General features: G+C 46.0%; 1 protein-coding gene across 1 annotated transcript in view; it reads right to left on the reverse strand.

Annotated features, from left to right (window-relative positions):
- UBE2O (ubiquitin conjugating enzyme E2 O) overlaps window positions 1–19,640 on the reverse strand; it is a 738,495-nt gene that overhangs the window by 380,754 nt on the left and 338,101 nt on the right. Inside the window, exon 9 of the mRNA XM_069200225.1 lies at window positions 2,759–3,294. Within this exon, the coding sequence (XP_069056326.1) occupies window positions 2,759–3,294 (536 nt within the window). The remainder of the gene's footprint in view (window positions 1–2,758; window positions 3,295–19,640) is intronic.

Here is a 19,640-nt window from a genome sequence, read left to right on the forward strand (position 1 = left end):
GTTGGTTTGGTGCCCGGTTTGTACAAAGGGGGCACCGAAATGAGTTTGAAATGCCCCCATAGATTTGGGAACTTCATTATCTTTTCATTTTTTTCTAATGTTTGGTCCACCTTTGGGCCAAAGAGATGTTTCTGGCCAAATGGGGGATTTAGAAGTGTTTGTTGCACTTCTGACTTAGTCAGATATGCGTAACTAGGCATGTTTACCTAATAGAATGCTTGTGTTATCACCCCCAGCTGCTGTGTCTGCTGCATCAGGGGCACATCTAATGGAATTGTTGGAGATTAATGTATCCTCCTAAGCAATTTGCTGGCCTTTTTTCCTATACTTCTCAGAAAGGTGCAGGGCGAGTTCCTCCATTCCATCCCCATGGGCTTTGGCAAGAGCCCCTGGGTGTTGGCTATGCACCAGTGATTAGCTGCTTGGACTGCTACTCTTTTACCAGATTAATCGATCAACTTAGAATTTTTTTAATCAGGTGGAGGGGCATCTACTGATGTTTGGGAGTCTGCCCTTTTCCATGCATTTGATACTACTAAAGAATCTGGAGGGAGTTGGTCCTTAATGTATGAGGTTCCCAGGGGGCAGCCTTATACTTTGTGTCTACCCTTGGTGTTCTAGTACTGGATCTTTAAGGATCTCTTCTGCATGACGTGTCATCCCTTTTAACATAAGCAGGTATTGACATGCCCTTGTGGTAGGAAATAACGTTTCGAAAAAAAATTCTTCCTTGATAGGATCTTTATTTAGTGGGACCTTGTGGTATACAGCAGCCCTAGCTATACGTTCCTGGAAAAATGTTGCATCAACCATGTGTAATGGGCGGGGGAGGTTGGGGGAGGTTGGTTGGTTGGCCTAGCTGGGTAGAGGTCCGGATCATTATCTCTAGGGGGTCAATAACATAAGTAACCCATGGATCTGTGGGTGATTCTCCTTCTCCCTGATCCCCTATGTAAGATTGTGGAGAGCCTAGAGGAGTAACATCACCTACATCACTGAATGACGTGGTTAAAGGGATGGTGGTGGTCAGGGAGGAAGAGAAGGTGGAGGAGAAGCAGGCAAGGGTGAATGTAGAGGACAACTTGCAGTGTCCTTCTTCCTTTTCATTTAAGGAGTTACTGGTGCTTCAATGGAGTACACGCCAACTGCACTGCCTTAGCCATAATGCGTCCAGTAGAAGGCTAGATGGGTATTTTATTCTGTTTCTTGTCAATCCTCTCTGCCATAGTTTCTAGGATCGGTTCTAGTGCAGAGTCAGAAGTTTTCAGTACCAAAGCTGGTTTGTGTCAGTCTCGAGTGGACCACTCAGAGTACAGGAGGTGGATGGTTGGCTCGGCATAGAGATTGGTCGGCTCGGTACAGCAGCGGTGTGTTTCAGTTTGGGTGCCAGGCCTGAGGGAGGGGCACCCTTAGCTGATGTTCGGAGCTTACCTGTAGGCCGGTAAGGGAGCTGTAATTTCGATCAGAATATATTGGCTTTCAGTAGGCTGGACAGCGTCATTTGCACTCAGTAAGCACTGTCCTAACGGAAGATCTTGGGATTTGCATACCGAACTCTACTTCGGAGTCCGGGATGAAAAGGACTTCCTCCGCTGCCAAGATATCATGCAGTTCCTCTTCCTGTTCTTTGTGATGGAGAACAAAGATGTAAGGGGTCTCCTCAAGGTCTTTCCGCTGCATCTCCTTTTGCCATGCTTTGCGGTTCCATAAGGTCTTTATGGACAAAAAGATAGACAGGCCTCACAGTTTTCCTCGTGTATGGGAGACAAGCATAGGTTACAAACCGGATGAGGTATGTGTGTGGATATTCTGCATAGCAGCTGGGACAGAACCGAAACTGAGTCTGCTTCATTACCAGCACATTGCAGATCAAATCCGATGAGATGAGAAAGAAGGCCCAGACGAGTGACTGTTCATGTAGTTTTTGAAGTGCAAGATGGAAACGCGAACAAAAACAAGATCGATTGGAAAAGAGGTGCAAGACAGGCAGAAGGGAGCCTGAAAAACAGCCTCAAACTGGAGCACCAAAGAACACATCCGAACCAGATGACGGAAAGAAAACAATCTAGCAATGGAGTTGATGCCCATGCGCACCATCACCGAGAGGAGTCACTTTGCCTTGTGACTTGAGAAACCCCTTTGAAGAAAAACAACTTGTAAACACTAGACGGCAGGAGTATGCACAGCATGTGCATCTACAGCTACACATGCCACCAAACTACATATTTTCTGTAATATTCTAAGGGTAAGTGGTTGCACGCATGAAACACTTACAAATGTACATTGGGACTTAAGCCATTCCTAATGCATGTATCAGTTTCAAGATCACTGAAGGTGAAAAAAGAATATAAGAAATTCCGCAAGGAACAGAGCAAACTAAGTAACCATTTATTCATCAAAGGGAACAATCAGTTCAAAACAATAAGGTTAGCACATACCCTGGCAAGCACAGTAAAACTTATTGACAAGAGATGAGTAAGGTTAACAAAAACACCAAAGAAGCCCCTCATGTTGAAATTAGTACTAAACACATATTAAAATTCTTCTTGTGACTAATTGCTCTTTGTCCAATTTCTGAAGGCTTAGGTCTTCGAATCCTCAAATATATTCTGAACCTAAGCTACCAAGACATGGTTCACGATAAGAGAACCACTGGAGGGCACCTCACTCTATAAAAAGTGAATTTAATCCAAGAGCAAGAAAGCACGTTAGGTAATGAACAAAAAAGCACATCAAATGAATTCGAACCACGCATTACCTGTCTCCAGGCTTGAATTCTCGAGATATCTTAGTTTTCTTTTTCTTGTGCTTCCGTTTCAGATTTTTGATGGAAAGAGGGATGCTCTTCTTGCGACCCCCTCCACCACTCTGTGAAGAGGCTGTGGAGCTGCAAGAAGAGGTGACTGAGCTGGTGTCATCAGTATCCTCAGCAGCCTCATCATCAGCATCCTGATCCATGACTTGCAGCCTGTAATTCATAGTGCAATCCTGGAGAGTCTCTTTCACAACAGGCACAGGATGACCACCAGAAAGTGAGCTATTCATCACAATGTCATTAGGCTGCTCCGTCTTTCCGTTGATGGTGTCCAGGGTGCTATTGCTCATGGTTACTGGAGCTGGTAAAGAGTTTGACTCAAGCGTATTGGAAGTGTCAGGAACTGCCTTTTTCACTATTGGCAGGTGACCAGTGGTAGAGAATGTAACAGTTTCTCCATTGGAATGATCAGTCGCAACTGTGCTTTCTAGGGAACTGGATATGATTTTTACAATCTGTCTCTGAAGCAGTCTTTTCACCTACAAACAAAATTGAACAGGACAACTCAGTTTTGCATGCAATTGATTACCCCATCAACCTTAACACCAATACAGTATATATTTAATCACCTGCAGTCATTTGAAAAAAATCCTCTGATTGCTAAAGCTAAACAATACCCACATCATTAACACATGGCATGTACATCGTTTCTGATACAGACATTTAAACATCTAATCCAGAATTTCAAATGCTGTACACATCCTTTACTCCTTTTCAACGTATCTCTGCTCTAGCATTAACACAAAAAGGTGCACATCACTTCAATCAATCAATCAAAAAATGTATAGAGCGTACTACTCACCCGTGGGGTCTCAAGGCTCTGGGGGGCATCATGGGGAGGGCAGGGAGGGTCACTGTTCGAACAACCATGTCTTCAGGTTCTTTCTGAAGAGCAGGTCGTCTTTGGTTTTGCGAAGGTTGGTGGGGAAGGAGTTCAGGGTTTTGGGGCGAGGTAGGAGAAGGACCTGCCTCCTGTGGTGGTGCGTTGGATGCGGGGGACTGTGGCTAGGGCGAGGTCGGCTGATCGGTGGTTGCGTGTGGAAGTTTACTCTTTTGTTGAGGTAGGTTGGGCCGGTGATGTGGAGGGATTTGTGAGCGTGGATGAGGATCTTGAATGTGATTCTTTTGTCTATGGGGAGCCAGTGAAGGGATTTGAGGTGTGGTGAGATTCGTTCTTGGCAGGGGAGGCTAAGGACGAGGCGTGCGGCTGTGTTCTGGATTCTCTGGAGTTTGCATTTGAGTGTGGTGCCGGCGTAAAGGGCGTTACCGTAGTCTAGTCTGCTGCTGATGAGTGCATGGGTGACTGTCTTCCTGGTCTCCGGGGGAATCCATTTGAAGGATTTTTTTTTTTTTTTTTTTTTTTTTTAAAGAGTGCAGAGTGTGTGGAAGCAGGAGGAGGTTAGGACCTTGATTTGCTGTGTCATGGAGAGGGAGGGGTCCAGGATGATGCTGAGGTTGCGTGCCTGGTTTGCGGGGGTGGGTGCGGGGCCTAGGGCAGTGGGCCACCAGGAGTCGTCCCATGTGGTTTTATTGGGGCCGAAGATGATTATCTGGGTTTTGTTGGGAGTTGAGCTTGAGGTGGTTAGTAGTCATCCAGTTAGCGGTCGAGGAGAGCAGCGTGTAGGTTGGTTTTGGCGGTGGTAGGGTTGCGGGTGAGGGAAAGGATGAGTTGGGTGTCATCTGCGTAGGAGAGGATAGTGATTCCGTGTGCTCGGAGGATGTTGGCTAGGGGGATCATGTAGATGTTGAAGAGTGTGGGGCTGAGGGAGGGCCCTTGGGGGACTCCGCAGATGATTTTGGTAGTGGTGGAGAGGAAATGTGGAAGGCGGACTTCTCTGGGTCCAGTCGGTGAGGAAGGAGGTGAGCCAGTCTAAGGCTTTGTGGCGAATTCCTATGTTGTGGAGGCGTGTGCGGAGTGTGTGGTGGCAGACGGTGTCAAAGGCTGCGGAGAGGTCTAGGAGGAGGAGTGCAATGGTCTTGCCTTTGTCGACTTTGGTCTTGATGTCGTCAGTGCATGCAATGAGGGTGGTTTCCGTGCTGTTGTTCTTGCGGAACCCGGATTGTGAGGGGTCAAGGGTGTTTGCTTCGAGGAAGTGGGATAGGCGGGCGTTGACTAGTTTCTCAGCAACCTTGGCGGGGAAAGGGAGAAGGGAGATGGGGCGATAGTTGGAGAGGATCTCCGGGTCGGCTTTGGGTTTTTGTTTAGGAGAGCGGTGATTTCCGCATGCTTCCAGGGGTCTGGGTAGGTGGCGGAGTCGAAAGAGGAATTGATTATGTTGCAGAGTATGGGGGCGAGGGTAGGGCTGGCTTTGTTGTAGATGCGATGTGGACAAGGGTCGGAGGGGGATCCGGAGTGGATGGAGTTCATGGTTTTTTCATTTTCTTCGTGTGTGGTGGGGGCCCAGGTGGTGAGTGTGGTGAGTGTGGTGGTTGGGGGGGGGGGGGAAGGGGTCATGAGTGGGGGGGTGAGTGAGGGGTGTGTGCGGTGGGTGTGTGTGGTATGAAGCTGTTTCAATGTTGAGCATCACACTTCTGCTTCACCAGTATGTCCATCAAGGTCACTTGTCTGGTTACCATATTTACATCAAATGGATATAAGCTCATAAACTCAGAAAGTTAGTAGTCTCATCTTACTCTTTGTCATCCCCACCCTATACATTAACAATCACATTTGATCCCTGTGCATCTCCGACCCAGAAAAACCTTGAAACCCCGATAGCACAGAACCAAAACCAAGGTACTGGGACATATCACTACTGGGAAATAAAGTGAACATAAAAAGGGGTGGGGGGAAACCATTTAAAAATCTTTCCATTAAACAATTTGGGAGATAAGAAGGGTGTTGTGTGTGCAGGGAGAGGATAAAAGCTAAGAACCAGATTCCTGCACAAAAGATAATTTAGTATGGAAGTCCTCTCAACCACATTGGTCGTCTACTTCTGAACAAGCTCGTCTCCACCCATGTAGTCCCTGCACTGCCCGAGCCTGGAATGCCCTGCTCTTGACCAGTGCCTAGGGTTGGAAGCAGTGTTGGGTGTTCTATCTGTGGAATATGGCTTTTTCGTGGTCTTAGGGTCCTCCTCATGATATGATCTCTCCAGTTCTTAGTGAAAACTGTAATATATGTGATGTTGAGATTCTAATGCACCTCCAAGGGACAGTGGTAGATTGTACATCTGGTGGTTGAACTGTACCACTAGAATGTAATGCAGTGCTCTTTAGATGGAAACGCTCTCTGAATCAGATGTGTTCTCAGGTGCTTGCCTATAGAGATATTTATTTGGAGTTGGTATGATTAGCAATTCTGTAGACCCACAGGACTGCAGTGAACTGCTCTTTGGGAATGGTGTGCGGTCAGCTGGTTTTCCATGTCAAAGTTCTTTTGAATGTGGTGCAAACAGTAAATTTGTTAATCTAGTAGAATGTGATGAACCTCTCCTTGAATCTGAGGTCTTTTGGTGATTTTTAGTTACCACTTCCCAGTAATTCCCATGTGCTCCTCCACATGAGGCACACTATGGGGTTGAGGAATTTAGCTCCAACACTGCAGCATTAGCTACTTCTTCATCCCTAATGAACATTTGATTAATGTCAACTTGTGATGTTGACTGCTGCTGGTCACCTCTGCCCTATCTGGTGTGTTGATTTCCGGAGTGTGGTTGTGTTGAATGGTCATCTCTTGCGTTTTTCTCACTGGTGTATGAAGCACATCGTTCTTTCTTGTATTGAGATAAGAGGCCTGGTCTTGGCCAGCTCACTGGTTTTGGCTCTCGCAAGGGCATTCTAAAGAAAGTGGATTTTTGAGACGCTAGAAATGCATAGTTGTGGACAGGGTGTACTCAATGATCTTCATCCGGATTACAACATCTGCTGTAATTGTATTAAATGCACTATGTTGTGCCATGTTTTCTAGCCTTGCAACAAATGGTGTCAGGATTTGCCTACTCCCAAAATGCCCAGTTAACAATGTGCCTTTCTTAATCCATGTGTCTTATAGTTTTAATGTGTGGTAAATGTGTGAGCTATCTCCTCTATTGTTGCTAACAAATGTTCTATTAGATTGTTCAAAACTGCAGTTTGTTTTTCCTGAGACTCCCCTAGGTGTCACTTTGAGACAGCTGCAAAAAGTCTCCAACCTCCTCTTCCAGTTCGATGCCCTTTTATTTAATGAGCAAGTTCAAATAAGGTTAAAGGCCAGTGATGGGGCAAGGAGATGGAACACTTTCTGAAAAAGATAGAGTCCTGACTTTTCACACACATTTTAGGAAAGGCATGCATTGTTTAACTGAGTGCAGGGCACTTGATAAATGCAAAGGCAGTTCTTATGTATAGTAGATACCTATTCAGCCTTGTACTTTCTATCTTTCATTTGAGTGTACATTGACAGATCAGAAATAACGGATCATAAAATTCAGTATAAATGAATTGCAAAGACTGTCTTGTGAGCAGACTTTTTTTTTTTTTTTTACAGGTGGATATACTGCTCGAATGTGGATAGAGAGGACACACAACAACTGCTTGTAATAAACGTGCCTCATGACAAATCCTGCTGTTTTCTGAAAGTATTCAACAGCACTGTATCTTTAGTTTGCTTCCTACATTGCCACTGTTTTGACTGCAACTTGCACTGCCTAAGATTTGCTATTGTACATTTGTATCCATGAGCAAACTTTTAAATCTTTTAACATCTATTATGAACTACCTGAATGACTCTAGGATTGTCATAATATAGTTAAGGTTTATCCCGTAACCGAACAGGAAGAATACTTATAGTTCTGCTAGGTCATTGATAACAGTCTGTTGCTTTCAGAGAGTATTTGAAATCTCCAAATACATTTCTTGGATGTGTGATAGTTCTAAAGTTAAGGGATTGCAATGATGAGTGGAGGGAAGCTTTAGGAAGCATGAGTTTAACAGGGGACACTGGTTTCTATGTCAGAAGAATAAGTTACTTACCTTCGGTAACGCTTTTTCTGGTGGATACATTAACTACCTGTGGATTTCTCACCTAAAGAATTCTCCCCTCGCACCAGCTTCGACGGAAATTTCTTCTAGCTCTGCACGTCGACGATGTCACAATCGCCCGACTCCACGCAACGCCGTATGACGTCATCTAGGCAATAAGAAGCCCTCGTCGACGTGCAGACGTCAGTTATCACCATTTTTTACATGCCACAGAGGCGAACAGGTGAAAATTTGACCTTGAAGAGAACATAATCACATCCAAAGAAGTGAAAACACAATATTTATTACACTAAAAATAACAAGAAATTAAATATGCAAGCCAAAATCAATCATGAGTACTTGAATTATCAAGACCAGAGAAAGAAATACATATATACATGCTCTAACTATATACATAAAGTAGGCAAATATATATATATACACATATATACACACACACACACATATATATATATATGTATATATATATATACACACACACACACACACACATATATATACACACACACATATATACAAGACAATTGGCGCTCACCAACGGATTTCGTGGAACAACCATTCAGGCAAAGGGGAGGCGTGTGGGACCGTGAGGAATCCACAGGTAGTTAATGTATCCACCAGAAAAAGCGTTACCGAAGGATTCCTCACCTAAAGAATAGAGTCCCAAAGCAGTACTACCTCCGGAGGTGGGTGCCCGAATGGTCAAACCAAGAAATCCTGCAGCACCGAGCGAGCAAAATGGCCATCCCTCCTAACCTCAGAATCCAAACAATAATGTTGGACAAAAGTATGGAGGGATGCCCAAGTTGCTGCCCTGCAGATGTCAACCACAGAAACACCCCTAGCTAAAGCCGAAGAGGCAGCCTTAGCTCTGGTGGAATGAGCACGAAGCCCCACAGGTGGTTCTTTCTTAGCTAAGGAATAACAAAGCTTAATACAGAGAATGACCCACCTGGATAGCGTTCTCTTGTGGATTGCTCTGCCTTTCCTCTTCCCCACGTATCCAACGAAGAGCTGATCATCTTGCCTGAACTCCCTCGTCCTGTCGACAAAGAAGCTCAATGCTCTTCGTGGATCCAGTCAGTGGAGCCTCTCTTCCTCCTTGGATGGATGAGGCGGAGGGTAAAAGGAAGAGAGAGTAATAGACTGCCCCAAGTGAAAGGGTGTAACAACCTTCGGGAGGAAAGCCGCCTTGGTCCTTAACACAACTTTGTCTCTAAAGAAGGAAAGGTATGGAGACTCTACACTAAGAGCCTGAAGCTCACTGACTCTTCTGGCTGATGTTATGGCTACCAGGAATACAGTCTTAAGAACCAGCCAGCAAATGCAAAGCACAAGAATGCACTGGTTCAAATGGCGATCCCATTAGAAATGCTAATACTAAATTAAGGTCCCACTGAGGCATAACAAATGGTGAGGGCGGAAACTTATTAGTGAGCCCCTAAACAAACCTCAAAACAATTGGAGACTTAAACAAGGAAGGTTGATCAGGGAGGCACAGAAAAGCCCACAGTGCAGATAAATAGCCCTTAACTGTGGCAACTGCACGACCCTTCTGCGCCAAGGAAAGAGCAAATGATAATATAATCAGACAAGTGAGCCTTTAAGGGATCAATTCGGTTCGCTCCACACCAACGTACAAATTTAGGCCATCGATTTCCATAGATCGATTTGGTGGAGTGTCGCCTGGCCGATAAAATAACATCCACCACTTCCGGTGGGAGAGAAAAAGCACTCAGATTGCCCCGTTCAATCTCCATGAATGAAGGTGCAGACTCTGGAGGTGTAGAATCTGCCCCTGCGACTGCGAGAGGAGGTCCACCCTGTAAGGGAGATGGAGCGGAGGGCACAGAGAGAGTTGGAGAAGGTCTGTGTACCACACCCTTCTTGGCCAATCTGGAGCTATCAAGATGACCTGGGCTCGGTCTTGGCGGATCTTCCTCAGAACTCGAGGAATCAGGGGTATGGGAGGAAACGTGTAAAGCAGCTGACCCTTCCAGGACATCTGAAACACGTCCCCCAAAGCTCCTTGCACCGGATACTGGAGGCTGCAAAATAACGGGCACTGCGCGTTCTCCTGAGTAGCAAACAGATCTATCTGCGGACACCCCCACATCTGGAAGATGTAAAGAACCAGATCTGGATGAAGATGCCACTCGTGGTCGACCGAGCTGCGTCGACTGAGAACATCTGCATGTACATTCAGAACCCCGGCCAAATGATTTGCTACCAAGCAAATCTTGTGGTCCTGAAGCCAGGACCAGAGTCGAAGAGCTTCTCTGCAAAGAAGGTACGACCCCACTCCTCCCTGCTTGTTTATATACCATATTGCGGTAGTGTTGTCCGTCAGAATCTGGACTGACTGACCGCAAATGGAAGGGAGGAAGGCCTTGAGAGCCAGATGGACTGCCCGCAAATCCAACAGATTGATGTGAAATCTCTGTTCCACTGGAGACCAAAGGGCTTTGACCTCCAGGTCCTCCAGATGAGCTCCCCACCCTAGAGTGGAAGCATCGGTTACAACTGTGGCCACCAGCGGAGGCAGCAAGAACGGCCTTCCTTGTAACAGGTTGCCGATCACTGCCCACCACTGAAGATCCACTGCAGTGTCTCTGGTGATCGTAATTGAATCTTCGAGATCCCCTTTGTGCTGAAACCACTGCCTGCGGACGCACCACTGAAGAGCCCTCATGTGCCAGCATGCATGAGTGACCAGCAGTATTCAAGAAGCAAACAGACCGAGCAGACGAAGGACCTTGAGGACCGGAACTACCGCTCCATTTCGAAACATCGGAATCAACGCCTGAATGTCCTGAACCCGCTGGACCAGAGGAAAGGCCCGATTCAATGTTGTGTCCGGTACTGCCCCTATGAACAGGAGGCGTTGAGAGGGCTCCAGGTGAGATTTGGGCACATTGATTGAAAAACCCAGGTCGTACAACAACTGAGTTATCGACTGCAGGTGACGCCGCATGAGCTCTGGAGTCTTGGCTTTGATCAACCAATAGGGAAACACCGCTATCCCTCTTCTTCTGAGCTCTGCCGCTACCACCGCCATCACCTTTGTGAAGACTCGAGGTGCTGAAGTAAGACCAAACGGGAGGACCGCAAACTGATAATGCTGCGATCCCACCACAAACCGGAGATACTTCCTGTGCGATTTGAGGATCGGAATATGGAAGTATGCATCCTGCAAATCGACAGACACCATCCAATCTCCTTCGTTCAGCGCCAAAAGAACCTGTGAAAGGGTCAGCATTTTCCTGCCTGAGGAACCAATTCAAAATCCTCAAGTCCAGAATTGGTCTCAAACGACCATCCTTTTTGGGGATCAGGAAGTATCTTGAATAACAGCCCAGACCCCTCTCCTGCTCGGGAACCAACTCTACTGCACCTTTTGCCAATAGGGATAAATACCTCCTGCTGCAGTAACAGAAGATGATCTACCGAACAGAAGGATGGGCGGCGAGGGAAGGGAGGAGGGAACTCCCGAAAGGGAAGAGCATACCCTCTCTTCACAATGTCGATGACCCAAGAGTCTGATGTTATAAACTCCCACATTGGAAGAAATTGGGCAAGTCTCCCCCCTACCGGAGACAAGTGAACAGGGAGTGGAGGAGGACTAAGGCTGCTTTCCCTGCTGCACCCCTCCTGAGGAAGAGGCAGAGTGCTGCTGGGATGCTCCTCTTGTACATACTCTGCCCCTGCCTCTAAAGGATCTAGAAGGCAGGGAGCTTGCAGATTGTTGTTGTGGTGCCTGGAACCTGCCACGAAAGGAGGAGCCACGTCCAAAACCGCTAAACTTCCTATACGATCTAAAGGAAGAGGAAGTAGCTGCCTGAAGTCCTAACAAACTCATATGTGGCCCTGCTCTCTTTGAACCGTTCAAGAGCAGAATCTGCCTTTGTCCCAAAGAGTTTTTCTCCATCAAAAGGCAGATCCAGGAGAGTCGCCTGCACATCCGTAGAAAAGCCTGATGAGCGCAGCCAAGCCTGACGTCTCGATACTATGGATGTGCCCATAGTCCTTGCCACAGAGTCAGAGGTGTCCAACCCAGACTGGATCACTTGCGTCCGCTAGCAAATGCAACACCTCTTGCGGCAAGTTTGGATGACCTTTTGCTTCCTCCATAAGGGCATGAATATAGGGTCCCAAAATGCAGGCTGCATTGGTCGACTTCAAGGCCATACTGCATGACGAAAAGGCCTTCCTTGCAGCGTGGTCCATTTTCTTGGACTCCCTGTCCGCAGGGGTCCCGGGGATCGAACCAGGAGTGGACCGGGAAGAAAAGGAAGCCTGAACAACCAAACTCTCCAGAGTTGGATGTTTGGAGAGGAAGTCCGGGTCACCTGGAGCCGCACGATAGCGCCTTGCTACCGCCCTGCTGACAGCTGTAGAAGTCACAGGTTTCTTCCAAATGTCCTTTTTGGGGTCCAGGAGAGCCTCATTGAAGGGCAAGAGTGGCTCCGCCACCACAGAGGCCGGATGCAGCATTTCCGTCAAAAGGTTCCTTTTCACCTCAGCAGCCGGAAGAGGAAGATCTAAAAAGTCTGCAGCCTTCCTTATTACTGCATGAAAAGATGCAGCCTCTTCAGTATACTCCCCAGGGGAAGCCAAATCCCATTCAGGGGAAGTATCAATACCGCTCGCCGTGTCCAGCCCTTGAAAATCACCCAAAGGCTCCAAGATTTCACCTTCTTCCAGATGTTGCCTGCTATATTCGTCTTCCTCCAGAAGGCGCAAAGCTAGACGTCTGGACTGGAGTCTGGACTCCAGACCCGGTGTCGATAAGGCGCCGGCCGACGCCAAAGATATTCGCCGGCGCCGTTCCCCGATCCATCGATGCCGGACCCTCCGGCGCCACAGGCACCTTGACAGTAGACTGGATCCGTGGAGAATCCACCGGCGCCGGAGTTGCAGACGTTGTAGGCGTCGCTGGTCTCCTTGGTGACGCCAAGGGCATCGGCGCCGTAGCGGCTCCAGACGGCAAAAAAAAGGCATGAAGGGCGTCTGCTTGTAAGGAGCCGGAGCACCCAAATTAAAAGCCAAAGGGCCAGACGGGCCTGCATGCCCTCCACCAGGCGCCATGGTGGAAAAGATATTGAACATGGCATTTAAAAATGCCGTAGGATCTGTACCCGGCGCCAGGAAAGCTGGGTATGCTTGCGATGTTGGCGCCGGCATAGAAGCCAATGATGGGCCAGGCAACTCCTTCTCCGGAGAAGCCGCCGGCTCCTGAAGAGGCTCGACTTCAAACACCGACAAAGGTGAAGTCGGAGTCGTAGGAGGCGAAGGAGTGACAGTCTGGCTAATCTCCCATATTGGACGGCGCCGAGCTGACGGAGATGCAGATCTGGACCTGGACCAACCTCTACTCGATCGGTGCCGGGAGTCGTGACGGCCCCCGTGTCTCCATGACGGCAATGAGTCCTCGAAGATTTCGAAGAGGACTCTCTCCGATGTCGCCTTTCCTTACTCTTCTTGGAACGGGCCATAGAACAATTTTGCCTCCCTTTCCTTAAGCGCCTTAGGGTTCATGCGCTGGCAGGTACCGCATGACTCGACCTCATGGTCGGAACTAAGGCACCAGATACAATTTTCATGGGGGTCAGTGACCGACATTCGACCCCCACACTGGTTACAAGGCTTATAACTAGATTTTCTTGGCTGCGACATTGTAACTACAGATGCGCAACTGTAGCTCCCTGTTAGCCTTGAAGGAAAACGGTTATTCGAAGGCACGGAAAAAAGGGAACTGACGTCTGCACATCGACAAGGGCTTCTTATTGCCTAGATGACGTCATTTGGCATCGCGTGGAGTCGGGCGATTGTGACGTCATCGTCGACGTGCAGAGCTAGAAGAAATTTCCGTTGAAGCTGGCGTGAGGGGAGAATTCTTTAGGTGAGGAATCCACAGGTAGGTGTATCCATCAGGACTGTAAGGTATGGTATGGCATGGTATTAGAGTTCTAGTATGTTTACACAAGCCGTTAAGACAGGAATTGTAGAATACGGTGTGTCAATTTTCTTGCAGTGACGCTAGAGTCAAATAGGAACTAACTCGTCTTCCAAGCAGAGTGTATAGTGAAGAAGCTTAAGGCACTTATTGGCCTTCTAAGTGTCAGTAAACATGCATTTAAGATGCACATTTCTTGCATGTTTAGTTTCAGGAATTAAACATTTGACACCACAAGTACAAAGAGTTGATTACAAACACATTTCACAAAAATACATATCAGTTCCCTGTTATTGTTAAGTGCAGAACATTCATGACTAGCTACTAAAATAATCTCTTTGCCTTTAGATATCGCTAGGTCCTGCAGAGACCGTTGCCAAGCAGAAGTGAGGAGTCAGAGTGGGGAATCCTCTGTCTGTTGTCTCTTATGGCCACCAACTTCCCGTAAGTCCGATCAGTAAGTGAATTGTGCCCAACATAGTGACCTCATACAGACAAACCACCAAACTATATTTGTCCTTCAACCATAAAAAAATAAAAATAAAATAAAAAGATTTGCGGAATATCAAACTCTTCATTCCATTTGCTAATACACTGAACACCACCAGGAGAAACCCAATTTTAATCCAACAATACAGGTTGTTCCATCTGAGCCCTTTCTGCAAAATGAAACTCTAATCATAAAGTACCACACAACGGTCATGTACTGTGGACTTGAAAGTAACATAAGCGCAGTGCTTAATTTGAGCCAGTGGGGGCCACTGGCACTTATTTACCACATCAGATATTTACTGAGCGCAAAAGAGAGACTCTCACAGATTGGCGAAAAGATGGGGGAAGAAAATGATGGCAAATCTTTCCCAAAGGGAGGAAGCAAGAACCTCCAAAAGCAAGGAAAAAGGGCAGGGGGTGTCTGGTAGTAGATTAAAAAGGCAAGAGGTGGATTTAGGCCTTGGTATTCAGCACCTTCAAGTTTAATTGCACCAGCTGCTGACTCCTGAGCAGAGCTCTGGGCACCGGCACGCTTTCTTTCTCAAATCAAGCACTGCACAAGTGCCCCATTCAAGTCAATAGTAAGTCAGTCAGTTTTTAGTTCCAATTCCTTCATTATCTCAATCCAGAAGAAGAAGCAGTGTTGCATGCAGGGGCGCTGGCCTTTAAAAACGAACACATCGTCCACCATAGTCTGTCGATCTTAAATGGCTCCCAAACTTAAGGAGTTTGAATGTGAAGTGGACAGTCCTTCCAGAGCAGCATGCTTAAGCTCTGAAACACTAAAATATCTCAACCAGAAACTTTAGATCTACAGAGGCCCTCTGCTGCAAAGCCAGATTATCTCCATATATATATATGGAAAATGTCACTTACCCAGTGTACATCTGTTCGTGGCATTAGTCGCTGCAGATTCACATGCTGTGCACATCCCGCCATCTGGTGTTGGGCTCGGAGTGTTACAAGTTGTTTTCCTTCAAAGAAGTCTTTTTGAGTCATGAGACCGAGGGACTCCTCCCATTTCGGCTCCATTGCGCATGGGCGTCGACTCCATCTTAGATTGTTTTCCCCGCAGAAGGTGAGGTAGGAGTTGTGTATGCTAGTAATAGTGCCCATGCAATGGAGTGAATACGTATGTACATAATGAAGTTTAAAGTAATATATTTACAAATTTACAAATGTTCAAGATCAACTTCTAAACGGCTCCCGGGGAGGCGGGTGGGCGCATGTGAATCTGCAGCGACTAATGCCACAAACAGATGTACACTGGGTAAGTGACATTTTCCGTTCGATGGCATGTGTAGCTGCAGATACACATGCTGTGCATAGACTAGTAAGCAGTTATCTCCCCAAAAGCGGTGGTTCAGCCTGTAGGAGTTGGAATTGTTTGAAACAATGTTCGTAGTACTGCTTGACCTACTGTGTATTGTTGTGCCGTTAGCACATCTACACAGTAGTGTTTGGTAAATGTATGAGGCATAGACCATGTAGCTGCCTTACATATTTCGGTCATTGGAATATTTCCCAGAAAGGCCATGGTAGCACCTTTCTTTCTAGTTGAGTGTGCATTTGGTGTAATAGGCAGTTCTCTTTGTGCTTTAAGATAACAGGTTTGAATGCATTTAACTATCCATCTAGCAATGCCTTGTTTAGAAATTGGATTTCCTGTATGCGGTTTTTGGAAAGCAATAAATAATTGTTTTGTTTTCCGAATTAGTTTTGTTCTGTCAATGTAGTACATTAACGCTCTTTTGATGTCTAATGTATGTAGTGCTCTTTCAGCTACTGAATCTGGCTGTGGGAAGAACACTGGTAATTCTACTGTTTGATTTAAGTGGAACGGTGATATGACTTTTGGTAAAAATGTAGGATTTGTCCTTAGAACTACTTTATGCTTGTGTATTTGAATAAATGGTTCTTGTATGGTAAATGCTTGAATCTCACTTACTCTTCTTAAAGATGTGATGGCAATTAAAAATGCAACTTTCCATGTTAAGTATTGCATTTCACAAGAGTGCATGGGCTCAAAAGGTGGACCCATGAGTCGTGTTAAGACAATGTTGAGGTTCCATGAAGGAACTGGTGGTGTTCTTGGTGGTATAATTCTCTTTGGGCCTTCCATAAATGCTTTTATGACTGGTATCCTAAATAGAGAAGTTGAGTGCTTAATTTGCAGGTAAGCTGAAATTGCGGTAAGATGTATCTTAATGGAAGAAAAAGCCAGCTTTGACTTTTGCAAATGTAGTAAGTATCCTACGATGTCTTTGGCAGATGCGTGTAAGGGTCGAATTTGATTATTATGGCAATAATAAACAAATCTTTTCCACTTATTTGCATAGCAATGTCTAGTGGTAGGTTTTCTAGCTTGTTTTATGACCTCCATACATTCCTGTGTAGGGTCTAAGTGTCCAAATTCTAGGACTTCAGGAGCCAAATTGCTAGATTCAGCGATGCTGGATTTGGATGTCTGATCTGTTGTTTGTGTTGAGTTAACAGATCTGGTTTGTTTGGTAGTTTGACATGAGGCACTACTGAGAGGTCTAGTAGTGTTGTGTACCAAGGTTGTCTTGCCCACGTTGGAGCTATTAGTATGAGTTTGAGTTTGTTTTGACTCAACTTGCTTACCAGATATGGAAGGAGTGGGAGAGGGGGAAAAGCGTAAGCAAATATCCCTGCCCAACTCATCCATAACGCATTGCCCTGAGACTGATCTTGTGGGTACCTGGATGCAAAGTTTCGGCATTTTGCGTTTTCCTTTGTTGCAAATAGATCTATTTGTGGTGTTCCCCAAATCTGAAAGTTAGTGTTGTGTACCAAGGTTGTCTTGCCCAAGTTGGAGCTATTAGTATGAGTTTGAGTTTGTTTTGACTCAACTTGTTTACCAGATATGGAAGGAGTGGGAGAGGGGGAAAAGCGTAAGCAAATATCCCTGACCAACTCATCCATAACGCATTGCCCTGAGACTGATCTTGTGGGTACCTGGATGCAAAGTTTCGGCATTTTGCGTTTTCCTTTGTTGCAAATAGATCTATTTGTGGTGTTCCCCAAATCTGAAAGTAAGTGTTTAGTATTTGGGGGTGAATCTCCCATTCGTGGATCTGTTGGTGATCTCGAGAGAGATTGTCTGCTAACTGATTCTGAATTCCTGGAATAAATTGTGCTATTAGGCGAATGTGGTTGTGAATCGCCCAATGCCATATTTTCTGTGCCAGGAGACACAACTGTGTTGAGTGTGTCCCTCCCGGTTTGTTTAGGTAATACATTGTTGTCATGTTGTCTGTTTTGACAAGAATGTGTTTGTGGTTTATTATGGGTTGAAATGCTTTCAGCGCTAGAAATACTGCCAATAGTTCTAAGTGATTTATGTGAAACTGTTTTTGATGAGTGTTCCATTGTCCTTGGATGCTGTGTTGATTGAGGTGTGCTCCCACCCTATCATGGAGGCATCTGTTATTACGTATTGTGGCACTGGGTCTTGGAAAGGCCGCCCTTGGTTTAAATTTATACTGTTCCACCAATGAAGCGAGTTGTATGTTTGGCGGTCTATCAACACCAGATCTAGAAGTTGACCCTGTGCTTGTGACCATTGTGATGCTAGGCACTGTTGTAAGGGCCGCATGTGCAACCTTGCGTTTGGGACAATGGCTATGCATGAGGACATCATGCCTAGTAGTTTCATCACCATTTTGACTTGTATCTTTTGTTTTGGATACATGGCCTGTATTACATTGTGAAATGCCTGAACCCTTTGTGGGCTTGGGGTGGCAATCCCTTTTTCTGTGTTGATTGTCGTCCCTAAGTATTGCTGTGTTTGACACGGCAGAAGGTGTGACTTTGTGTAGTTGATTGAGAAATCTAGTTTGTGGAGGGTTTCTATGACGTACTTTGTGTGTTGTGAACACCGTTCTAGCGTGTTGGTTTTGATTAACCAATCGTCTAGGTACGGGAACACATGTATTTGCTGCCTTCTGATATGTGCAGCTACTACTGCTAGGCATTTTGTAAAAACTCTTGGCGCAGTTGTTATTCCGAACGGCAACACCTTGAATTGGTAATGTACCCCTTGGAATACAAACCTTAAGTACTTTCTGTGTGAAGGATGTATCGGTATATGGAAATATGCATCCTTTAGGTCTAGTGTTGTCATGTAGTCTTGTTGTTTGAGCATTGGGATTACGTCCTGTAATGTCACCATGTGAAAGTGAACTGATTTGATGTAGGTATTTAATGTTCTGAGATCTAGTATAGGTCTCAGACTCTTGTCTTTTTTGGGTATGAGAAAGTACAGAGAGTAAACTCCTGTCCCTTTCTGTTGGTTTGGAACGAATTCTATTGCCTCTTTCTGTAGCAATGACTGAACTTCTAGTCCTAGAAGATCTATATGTTGTTTTGACATATTGTGTGTTTTCGGTGGGACGTTTGGAGGGAATTTGAGGAATTCTATGCAATAACCATGCAGGATAATTGCCAGGACCCAAGTGTCTGTTGTTATCCCCTCCCAATATTTGTACAATTTGTTTAGTCTCCCCCCCACAGGTGTTATGTGTTGGGGATGTGTGACATGGAAGTCACTGCTTATTTTGAGGGGTTTTGGGACTTTGGAACTTTGGTCTACTTTTTGGGAACTGTCCCCCTCTATATTGTCCCCGAAAACTTCCCCGCAGATATTGGCTCTGATAATTGGGCCTTGTTTGTGAGGTTGTGGGTTCTGTGCTTTGCCCTCGAAACCCCCCTCAAAATTGTGTTTTTCGAAATGTGCCTCTGCTCTGTGGGGAGTAGAGTGCGCCCATGGCTTTGGCCGTGTCAGTGTCTTTTTTTAAGTTTTTCGATCGCAGTGTCCACCTCCGGCCCAAACAACTGCTGTCCGTTGAATGGCATATTCAGCACAGCTTGCTGTATTTCTGGTTTAAATCCTGATGTACGCAGCCATGCATGTCTCCTTATTGTTACTGCTGTGTTGACAGTTCTAGCAGCTGTGTCTGCAGCATCCATTGCTGACCGTATCTGATTGTTGGAGATACTCTGTCCTTCTTCTACTACTTGCTGTGCTCTCTTTTGGAACTCCTTGGGCAAATGTTCTATAAAGTGTTGCATTTCGTCCCAATGGGCCCTATCATATCTGGCCAACAAAGCCTGTGAATTTGCAATACGCCACTGGTTTGCTGCCTGTGCCGCCACCCTTTTGCCTGCAGCATCAAATTTGCGACTTTCTTTATCTGGAGGTGGTGCATCTCCTGAAGTATGTGAGTTCGCTCTTTTGCGCGCTGCCCCTACTACAACTGAGTCTTGTGTTAGCTGTTGTGTGATGTACACGGGGTCTGTTGGTGGCGGTTTATATTTTTTCTCCACTCTTGGAGTAATGGCTCTTCCTTTAACAGGCTCCTCAAACACTTGTTTGGAGTGTTTTAGCAT

Source organism: Pleurodeles waltl, chromosome 7, assembly GCF_031143425.1.
Source record: "Pleurodeles waltl isolate 20211129_DDA chromosome 7, aPleWal1.hap1.20221129, whole genome shotgun sequence".
NCBI lineage: Eukaryota > Metazoa > Chordata > Amphibia > Caudata > Salamandridae > Pleurodeles > Pleurodeles waltl.